This window comes from Crocodylus porosus, unplaced genomic scaffold (genome assembly GCF_001723895.1).
Source record: "Crocodylus porosus isolate Cpor-Errol unplaced genomic scaffold, CroPor_comp1, whole genome shotgun sequence".
Taxonomy (NCBI): domain Eukaryota; kingdom Metazoa; phylum Chordata; order Crocodylia; family Crocodylidae; genus Crocodylus; species Crocodylus porosus.
Genome location: NW_017728918.1, coordinates 9,798,078 through 9,808,247, shown reverse-complemented (window position 1 = coordinate 9,808,247; position 10,170 = coordinate 9,798,078). Strand labels below are relative to the sequence as shown.

General features: G+C 51.7%; 1 protein-coding gene across 1 annotated transcript in view; it reads right to left on the bottom strand.

Moving 5' to 3' along the window:
• Positions 1–1,456: 1,456 nt before the first annotated feature.
• Positions 1,457–10,170, bottom strand: part of LOC109311547 (angiopoietin-related protein 7-like) — a 28,521-nt gene continuing 19,807 nt past the window's right edge. The window contains exons 4-7 of the mRNA XM_019537245.1: positions 8,835–8,972; positions 6,904–7,120; positions 5,894–6,089; positions 1,457–2,312 (exon numbers count right to left, since the gene is read on the bottom strand). Coding sequence (XP_019392790.1) covers positions 2,166–2,312; positions 5,894–6,089; positions 6,904–7,120; positions 8,835–8,972 — 698 coding nt within the window. The 3' untranslated portion in view covers positions 1,457–2,165. The remainder of the gene's footprint in view (positions 2,313–5,893; positions 6,090–6,903; positions 7,121–8,834; positions 8,973–10,170) is intronic.

Genomic DNA, 10,170 nt, shown 5'->3' with positions numbered 1-10,170 from the left:
CACAGTGGTACTGATGCTTCTTGCTCTGCACAGGTTGGTGCTTGACCAGGCCCGAACTGCACACAAGGCTCTTCCCACACTTGCTGGACCAGTGAGGGGGCTGTCCAGAGTGGACCAGGTCTGAGCTGCACATAAAGCCTTCCCCACTGCATTGGCTTGGATGTGGTCTGTCTCTGCACTGCAACTTTGTCTTGCGGCTGTTCAGCTCCACAAAGTCTTCCTTGCACCCAGGGCTCTTTCTGGCTTCTGGCTCTTCTCCACTCTCACCTGGAGATGCTACCTGAGACATTGCTACATTGTCCTTCTGCTTTTGGAGTCTCCCTTCACTCTGGTGCCATTGGTCCTGCTCACATGTCAGGGCATCCATCTCGCCCCAACTCCCTGGGCAAGTCCGTGATGGCTCTGGGTTCTCAGGGCCTTCCTCTGGAGGATGCTGCTCACCTCTGCGAGGCAGGCAGGCATCTCCTGCTAGTGGGGGGAGATTAACTCCACATTAGTCCCTGCCTTGCTGGAATGGCTTCATGCTCAAATGGGCTGAGGATGAGACCAGAGACGTTTCCCTGGAAAAAATTCTTGTTCTTGCTTTTTCATGGATCTGTGCAGACTCTGGCGTTTTCTTGTCATCTCCCTGTGTTTCAACAGTTTCATCCTTGCGAACTTTTTGCTGGTGGTTTAAATGCACCAGTACAGGCTGGGGGCTGACTGGCTGGGTAGCAGCTGTGCAGAAAAGGACCTAGGGATGACAGTGGACAGTGAGCTGACCAGGGTCAGCAGTGTGCCCATGTTGCCAATAAGCCTGACGGCATCCTGGGCTGCTTTGGTAGGAGCGTTATTGTGCAGTAGCACCAACGAATGGCTTTCAAGTGTGCGATGTGCCCGAGGACATGGTAAAATCCAGGTGTCTACAAATAAGCCAGAGCATGCACACCAGAAATGTATCTTCCAGTTTATGGCAAAGCCATGTATCACTTAAAACACATGGAAAAGAAAATGTTTTCTTGGTTAAAGACTTGTAACCAGGTGCAGTGAGGACTACAAATTAGTCCCAGTCCACATCTGTGAAATCCCCAATGAGACAGCCAACAAAACTGTGGAAGAGCCAAGAGTATGCCACTAATATTGAAATAAAAGAGTAAAAGGGATTAGAAAAACCTAACATATGACCCTTTTTTCTCCATGATAATCTAGGGAGAAAGGACCTGAACTCAGCAAGGCAACTCAAGGTTCAATAAACGTCTTGCTAAATGTTCCCTCCCCTACGACAGAAGCAACCTGTAATGACAAGGCCACCCCAGACTCCTTTCAAGATTCTTTTTATTGGTAGGGCAACAACTCTCCCAGCTCTGAGCGAACTCGGTGACGTAATGTCCACGTGTGAATCACATTATGAGATGAAGGGACAACACCAAAGCATCCAGCTCGTTCAGGCCACGGGCCTTTCTGCACAAATAAACCGAACTGTACCATGGGACGGCACTGGCAACTTCCCCCAGGGGTTGAAAGCACTTGTGCATGTGTTATATGTGTTACTGCCCATGTGTGTACTGTGTGACACATTTCCATGGGGTGAATGATGAACCCTCAGCATCATGCACACTCACACCTCTGTTAGGAGAGTGGATGCCAAGCACAGAGGACTGTCTTGGTACTGAACTCAAGGAGATCCAGCAGATCCCATTGAAAAGTCTTAACTGTGGGCAAGGTGTCTCTGCTAGCTGTATGTGCTGAATGAGGACATGGCATGTGAGCCAGCCTAGCCCCCCGACATACAGCACCCATCAGCAATGGGGGTCCTCAAGTCACATCATCGCACAAAAGAAGTGTCACTATTTCCCACAAAGGTGGGAGTCCTCCCTGACCATGAGCTACTGTCTCTGGCCTCCTCTCAGCCTTTGGCAGGTCCCAGCCAACTGACCAGGGACCAGCCCCTACAGCGGTGGTACTTCAGGGGCTCACTACTTAGCCACGTCTCAAAGGCCTTTGCTTTCAGTGTTGTTGCTGGTGTCTTGATTCTCTTCTCGCTGCCCCGAAGGCAGAAGCAGGCAGGGCAGAGCGATGTGTTGGGTCCTCACTGGTCTCTGGCACCCACTGGTCTCTCGAAGCCCTTTGCATGTCTCCCTTCCCAAAGCACGTAATCAGGTGAGAGGAGAAACCTCCCGGGTTCCTCATGGGGAGAAGTGTGGCCGGAAAGTGCGAGGCCGGATCATCATGGTGACCTTCTTCAGGGAGTAGTAATCCGTGTCTTTCCAGGTGTACCACACAACCCCGTCGGGCCCCAGGATCTTGCGGTTTTTCACATAGTATCTGCCCCCCTGTGAGGAAGAGACGGGCACAGTGAAGCACAGGGCACTCTGAGAGCTGGCTGCCAATTAAAGCTACCCCCTCCAAAGCACTGGAAGCAAGTACTAAACTAAATGGGCAGTAACTACTGCACATTAATGAATGTGTAGACACGCCCAGCGTGAGATAACATGAGCGTACACCGAATTGGCTCAGGATTTCTCTCCCCTCCAGCTGGCAGAGGCTCTTTCATCCAAGACTAGAATGCAGGTCCCTGGTCTATGCCCTTTCCAGCTGCTCTCGCTCACATAGTGGGCATGTCTACATGCTCATTGATGTGCTTTAGTTAATGCGTATTATATCTAGTACCTGTCTTGCTCACACAGTGGGCATGTCTACATGTGCATTACTGTGCTTTAGTTAATGTGCATTATATCTAGTCCCTCCATTGTGAAGGTACTAGGAAAATGTGCCTGAGCCTGTCTTAATGTGCATTAACTAAGCACTTTTTTTAGCAATGCTTTACTGTGTATTAAAATAGACTCATGTGCATTAAAGCACATGTATAGATGTGCCCAATGTGTGGTAGCTCAGGGAAAGGCTGGCCTTGTGGTTAACGCATTAGGCTACAACTCTTGAAACTTGGACTGCCTTCCAAGCTCTACCAAAAAAATCCCATGTGGTTAGGGGCAAATCACGTATTCCCCTTTGAGCGTCAATGCCTTCTCTGTCAAGTATTGATGAAACCTCCCCACTTAAGGACACATGCTGCATTGGTTATGTAGTGAATTGTCATCACTCTGTAGCAAAAGTGGAGCGGACCCATGATACACACATCCATTCAGGAGTAAATGACCCGAATCCAGGGTAAAGTCACCCCTTGAAATATGGGTACTGATGGCACTACATAGGAAACTGACTATGGAGACTGTATCATATGCCCACTCCCATAGCTAGCTTCATCCTAGAGTACCTAATTGGCACAGTCTGCCAAGGTCTTTCCAGTAGGGACAGGGAGTCATGAATAACATCATACAAGGCACTTTGAGACTACATGCGGAAGTTCATGTCCAGTTCTGGCCACCCATGTTCATAGAGTCATAGAAAATGAGGGTTGGAAGGGACCTCAGGAGGTCATTTAGGCCCGTTCTCAACCTTTTTTGTCCCAGGACCCATTTGTAAGCATCAATGGCCAGTCGCAACTCACTGCCCCTCATTCCCAACCTGCTGCCCTCTGCCCCGAGGCCTGAGCCCCCCAGTGTGTGGCGTAGGGGATGGGTGCGTGGGACAGGGTGGGCATGGGGGCCTCAAGCAGCCCCTCAGGCTGAAACACCAGGGTTTCCCATATTTTTCTTTTTAAAAGGAGGATCCATTTTTAAAGCTTGTCCACAACGCTTTCATATATTCTTGCAACCTGCTTTTGGGTTGCAACCCAGGGGCTGGGAAATGTTGCACTAGACCTCCTGAGGTCCTTTCTAGCCTTCATTTTCTATGAGGCTATGACAACAACATCCAAAGACTCCTTTGGATAGATGTGATATCTTTTATTAGACCAACTAAATAGCTGGAAAAATTGTCCTTTGCAAGCTTTCAGGCACAAACACCCTTTTGAGGCATAGGGAGAGTCTGCTGATGTTTATGCTACAACCAACAACTCCAAAGACTCCTGGCATCCTAAGGCCCCCCATGCCACACCATTTCAACCACCAGACATCTCTAGAAACAACTGTAAAGTCTATCTTGGATACCACCACATGTTCCCTGAGGGGGCTGCACCACTCCTGAAAGCGCTGCAATACCAGGCCAATGCATGGAGGGGACAGAGCAAGCTCCAACTCCACCTCCCAAGCCCCAAAATCTGCTCAACACACAGCCCTCTCATGGAGGACATATGAGATTTTACAGCTGATAAGATCAGGTTTTCCCTAGATCTAAGCCAAAAGTCCAAGGAGAGATACCTTTAATTCCTCCAAAACCCAGTGCTCGCAGATCCAGCCTCCCAGATGTGACTGCAAGCTAAGTCACAAGGGCCTCTCTACTCACAGCCATTATAAACCACCTCTGGCCCCAAAAATCAGCTGGGGCTGGTCCTGCTTGCCATGTCTCCTGCCCCATGGACCCAAGGCACTGGCCTCTGCCCCACTCATGCAGCCCAAACGCTCATTCATGCCCCCTCAATGCTTCCCTGTTTCTTGTCTCCTCCCTGGCTCAAGAGAAAGAATAGGAGACAAACACTCAAGATTTGCATCAAGGTGACATCTCAGCGTGATGATGATAGCATCTCCTGTTAAACCTCCCCCGTCCAACTTTCCTCCAGCTCTGCTCTTTTCAGCGGCAACCAATCAACTAATCTTTTAGCGCAGGTCTACACGTGCATTTAAGCATGCCTAAATTTAATGTGCATTAAGTGGGTTAGAGCAGTGGTTCTCAACTTTTTTTGTACCAGGACCCATTTGTAAACATCAAGGGCCAGTCCCAATCCACAGCCCCCTAGCCCTGCCAGTGCCCCTCACTCCCGACCCACGTCCCCTTGGCTCTGATGGTACCCCTTACTCCTAGCCCCCCTGGCCCTGCTGTTGCCCCTTACTCCCAAGCCACAGCCCCCTACTCCCACCCAGAGGAGCCCCAGCTGCCCCCATCCCACTCAGGCCAGAGCACGGTGGCAGCAGAATGAGTCTTGCCCCAGCACAGGCTAGAGGAAGGAAGAGGGGAGGCCTGTAGCATCCCCCTGCCCTGGGCTAGGGCTCCCTTGCCACACCAGGCAGCCAGGTACTGGCCCCACCCGCCCCCTGAGCAGCGTCTCCCCCATCCCTGTGAGTACGGGCACCGTCCCTGGTGCTGCCAGCCCAGCCACGCAGCTCCCCACCACCCCAAAGGACCTTCCCCCTCCCCCTGCCCTAATGCAGTTACAGTGCCCAGCCACCTCCCCCCACTGCCCGCCCTCCCATCCCCTCCACACACACACACGCACATACACAGCCCCCAAGCCCCGGCCCTCCAACCCTTGCTCCCAATACACTTACCTGCATCCAGCTGCTGGGGCTGCTCCCACCCACCTGCCTGGCTGCATGCCGGCCACATGTGTGTGCACGGGGTGTCGCACATGCGCCCGCTGCCTCCAATCTCCCCAAGCAGCTCCTTGAAGGCTGGAAGGCTGCCAGCCTGCAAGGGGAAACCCATGCTTTCCCATGTTTTCCTGGGACTCGCTTGCAACCCTTCCAAATATTCTTGCAACCCACTTTTGGGTCACAACCCACGGGTTGAGAAGCACTGAGCTAGGCTAACCACCTGCACAAGGCAGGACCAGCCCCAGACAGATCATGTTCAGCCGTGAACCACTACAGAGGTGGGTGACTGGGATGATCAAGGGACTGGAGAACATGCCATAAGGGAAGAAAACTAAAAAACTTGCCTTGTTCAGTCAAGCAAAATGATGGCTGGGCGGGGAGAAGAGGGCAGGAGAGACATCGTAAGCGATAGATCAGGTAGCTGTGTACCTTACCCTAATAACGACATGCAGCTCTATTTCCAGGTGTCTCAAAGCCACGAGGTTAGATGCCTTATGATCCGAGCCCAAACAAGTTCAAGAGGGCTGTTATGACTGTGGTCTTACCTTGTAGTACACTCCATTGAGGTTGGAGAAGAAGCACTGGTGATACCACCACCCTCCATGGGAAATCTCTGCACAGATGTTCCCAGAGTCGGGGGTGCTGAAGCTCCTTTTATTGTGGTACCAGGCGAAGGAGTCCTCCACTGTCCCACTGAACCCGTCCACGTGCAGGCGGTAGTAGTTCACCTCATCCTCAATGCTGCAAGAGATAGAGGCAGGCTGGGTCAGCTCCTGAGGGCTCCGCAGGCCCAGTTTTCATTGCTGCCAGAACATATCTAGGATGTAGAGCTGCCACCTTCTACTGGATTTCAAGCAAATCTCCCCATCCCCTGGGCCAAGCCCCATCTGCCTTCCCACAAACCCACACTTCACACTGATGTCAGCAGGAGTGCCACATACAAGTGTAAGGGACCCATTAGAGGCCTTCGTATAAGTGCATCCATGTTGTAAACATCCTCCATTAAGAAGGGACTTTGTAGAGACAGGTTTGCAGGGCCAGATTGCATGTCTGTGCTCGTGCAAACAAGACAGGCCTGGCTTCGGTGTTTGCCTGTAGTCACACAATGAAAGCAATTGAAACCCCTTACCATAAGGAAGAGCACCGTGTCAAGTGTAGAAACCTGCCTGATAATATCGGAAGCCATCCTAGGTAAATACTTGATAAGTATCATCATTTTTTCGCTTAGCTGGCGAAAGGGTCTTTATGATCAACCCCCTTCATTAACATAGACCCAAGGAGGTTGCACACAGATGCATGTCACACACACACTTTGCATTTCCATTGCCTGGTCCGAATGCTAGTCACACTCATGCTTAGCTTTCCAATGAAGTGATGCTCTTGAGAAGAGACAGGCACGCTCTCTCCTTATGCCAGGGCCCTGTCTGACAAAGTAAGCTCCCTTTATGTCAGCTGGGGGATGGAGACCTTCCCTTCCCCAGGGCCATGCGGATCCTTACCAGATCAGGCTCCCAGCCCGTAATAAGGCCGAGAGGAAGGTCCCGGGGCTGCCTACCTGAAGACCTGGTAGAAGGCATGCTTGTGTTTGTTGCTCCAGTCCTCCATGTCGATGCGCAGCGAGTAGTCCCCCTGGCTCGTCATGCGGTGGATGTTCGCGTTGCCCAGCCAGAACTCGCCATTCAGGTCCCCGAAGCCATCCCGGTACTCGTTCCAGGTCCGGTTAAAATTAACTGAGCCATCCTGCCGGCGCTGGATGATGGTCCAACCCCCGCCTGTCATGGGCGAGACGAAGGTGAGTGGAGTCTCAGATCACTCTGTATAAAACCAGCTTTGTAGTGGGGCCATCTTGCTCCTAGGTGAGTCTAACTTAAGCCACATGGGAGCATGGGAGTTACACATACAGCCCCTAAACCAGCATTGCCTGGACCTTAAATGCTTTTGGGAGAGAGGAAGAGGGGGAAAACCCTGCTCAGACCCAAGTCATTCTCCTTCGGCCTCCAGTCTCTGCTGCCGTGTGACCCAGGAGGCTGGACAAGACGGACCTCGGTCTGACCCAATAAAGCCAATTCTTAGGTTCTTCTGTTCTCAGCTCAAGCCAGGAGTCTCCAACTCTGCCCAAATTTGGACCTCCTTCCTGCCAGTCCCATGCTGATGTCCTTCTGTTGGCTGCATCAGGGTTACCCCCAAATCAAACTGATACGACCAACCAAGGCAATGGTGGTAGTGCAAGAAGTGTGGTAGGAAGGAACTGGACTGCAGATCCTAGGGTGCTGGTGTTACCTCTGTGGTGAATCCTGCATCTGTAGGGGGTGGATGAGCCCTGCAATCCTCTGATTCCAGGGAATCGTAGAAATCCTAGAGCAGCGGGGCTGGAAGGGATCTCCAGAGGTCACATTTAGTCCAACCCCCTTCTTGAGGCAGAGTCAGCTCTGTCCGAATCCCTGATTACAGGCTGTTTCCTTGGCCCCAGAAATACTCTCGAGACCACTGCCGCTCATTGCCACCCTTGTGCTCCTGGGTTGCTCTCTCTCCCCCTAGGCTGCAAGCTCTGGGGAGCAAGGGTTGGGCCCTCAACTCCCTGAAGGGCGGATACAGAAAAGGATGGAGCTGGACACTTCTCAGTAGGACAGAACAAGGGGCAATGGATTCGAGTTGCAGCAAGGGAGGTTTAAGTTGGATATTAGCAAAAACTTTCTCGCTAGGAGGATGGTGAAGCACTGGAGTGGGTTACCTAGAGGGGTTGTGGTATCTCTATCCCTGGGGGTTTTGAAGACCCAAGTAGGCAAAATCCTTGGCTGGGATGATGTAGCTGGGGCTGGTCCTGCTTGGAGCAGGGCGTTGGACTCAATGTGACCCCCTGAGGTCCCTGCAACCCTTATTTTCTGTGATTACACATCTGTGCTCTGGGCTTGTCCTGTACCCAGCCCCCTGGGGCTCCTGGGTGCTGAGTCAATACAAATAATTTTGCCATTATTAATAACAATAGCAGCAATGCAGCAGAGTGCATGCCCGGAGGATCCAGACAACCCCAGCCCTATCCCTGCAAATTTAATCAAAAAGTCTCAAGTGAAGCCCCCAGGGTCTTTCAAGAGGCCTCCCACCCAGTCCCCACTGGGTGAACCTGCCCTGTTTTACGCTCTTTTATCAGGGATAGACTCCTCGACACAAACACCGGGTTTTCCTCTTGCACAGGATGTGCCAACTGGAGGGCCCGTCATTGCTTGGGGCTAGGAACGTGAGCTTTCCCTGCCCGTAGCTTGATGAAAAGATCCAGCTGATGTCTCTGCAAGCTACTGGAGTACTATCTCCCAAAGCTTCCTCTTTCCCAAGAAACTTCCACCAAGGGATCATGTGGCTCGTGATTCATGCCCCGTGCACACAGCCCAAATACGCAGCAGTGTGAGGTGACCCCCTCGCCCCAGCCACAGCCGGTTAGGTTTGAAGACCCATTGCTTTGCAAGAAGAGAGTTGGGCCTCTTACCCTACCTTCTGTGTCCATCTCGCACAGCACTTCTAAGGGCATCCGTCCGACAGAGGGCATGATGCTGTAGACGCCGGATCGCCTGATCCCGCTGTAGTAAATGGAAGCACAGTCAGTGGGGCAGTTCCGGGTGTGCTGCACCTCTACAGAGAAAACAGAGAAGCATCGTTTAATATCTAGCGCGCTGGGGGCCAATCGTTTTCGGTAGCTGCGCCACAAAATAAACCCCACGCCTTCCCTGAGTGCCACTCTCATCCCCTTCCCTTGCCTCTTCTGCTGCTCTGCTTTCTGTTCCTTCCCCAGTATGCTACGTGCCACACACAGAGGTTGGCCACCCTGGTCTAGTGTATAAAGAAGAGAGACCGGGGAGCTTCGTGCAGCCGAAGTTAGACCTCATCCAAAAGGTGGGAGTCCTGATACTTAGAATCATAAAAAACGAGGGCTGAAGGAGCTCAGGAGGTCACATCTAGGCCAACCCCTGCTCCAGGTAGGACCAGCCCCAACACATCATGCAAGGCTTTGTGGAGCCTTAAAAACCTCCAAGGATGGAGAGTCCAGCACCTCTCTGGGGGGCCTGTGCCAGTGCTTCACCACCCTCTGTGTGAGACAGCCTTTCCTAATATCCAACCTCAACTTCCCTTGCTGCAGCTTGAGCCCATTGCTCCTTGTCCTGTCATCTGTCACCACCAAGGACTTTATGACCTTAGGCTCACCTAAGTTTCTAATACAAGTTCAGGAATTCTTGGCGGATGAAGGGATTGCCTCTTGCATTTACTTTGTTTTGCTAGGCTATCGCAGAGCATAGATAAAAGTGCCTTTTACAGACACAAGCTCACTGCTTCCATGAAGCACGGAGAAATGAGGTTGAGGCAGAACCCGGGATTTCAAACTCTGTCATTCTTTGAGAAAGTTTGGGTCCAAATCTGCATCCTGATCCAGAGTCCTGTGGGCGGGAGATCGCTCTCTGTGAGGACTCAGAAAAGACCATGTTGATTTGGATCTGGCCCCTCTCCATGAGCCCAGGCCACCATTTACATAGGGTGACTTGGTACTGGTTTGGGGTTTTTTGCATTTTTATTTCCTTTGCAAAGCACTGGCTTAAGTTAAAAGGAAAAAATATTCTGAGTTGTGCCAAAGCCAGGCTCTGCTGGGTTCTCCCACTCCAGTAAGGACTGTGAAGACTGACACATCGAGGCTTGCATCTCATCTCCAATAGCAGCCAGTGCTGGATACTTCAGCGAATGGTGAAAAGCCTCCTATAATGCACCTATGTTCACCTTCAGCGCACCTTATATAAAGATATATGGGTGACAGCCAACCCTACATTCCTTGTTCCACCAA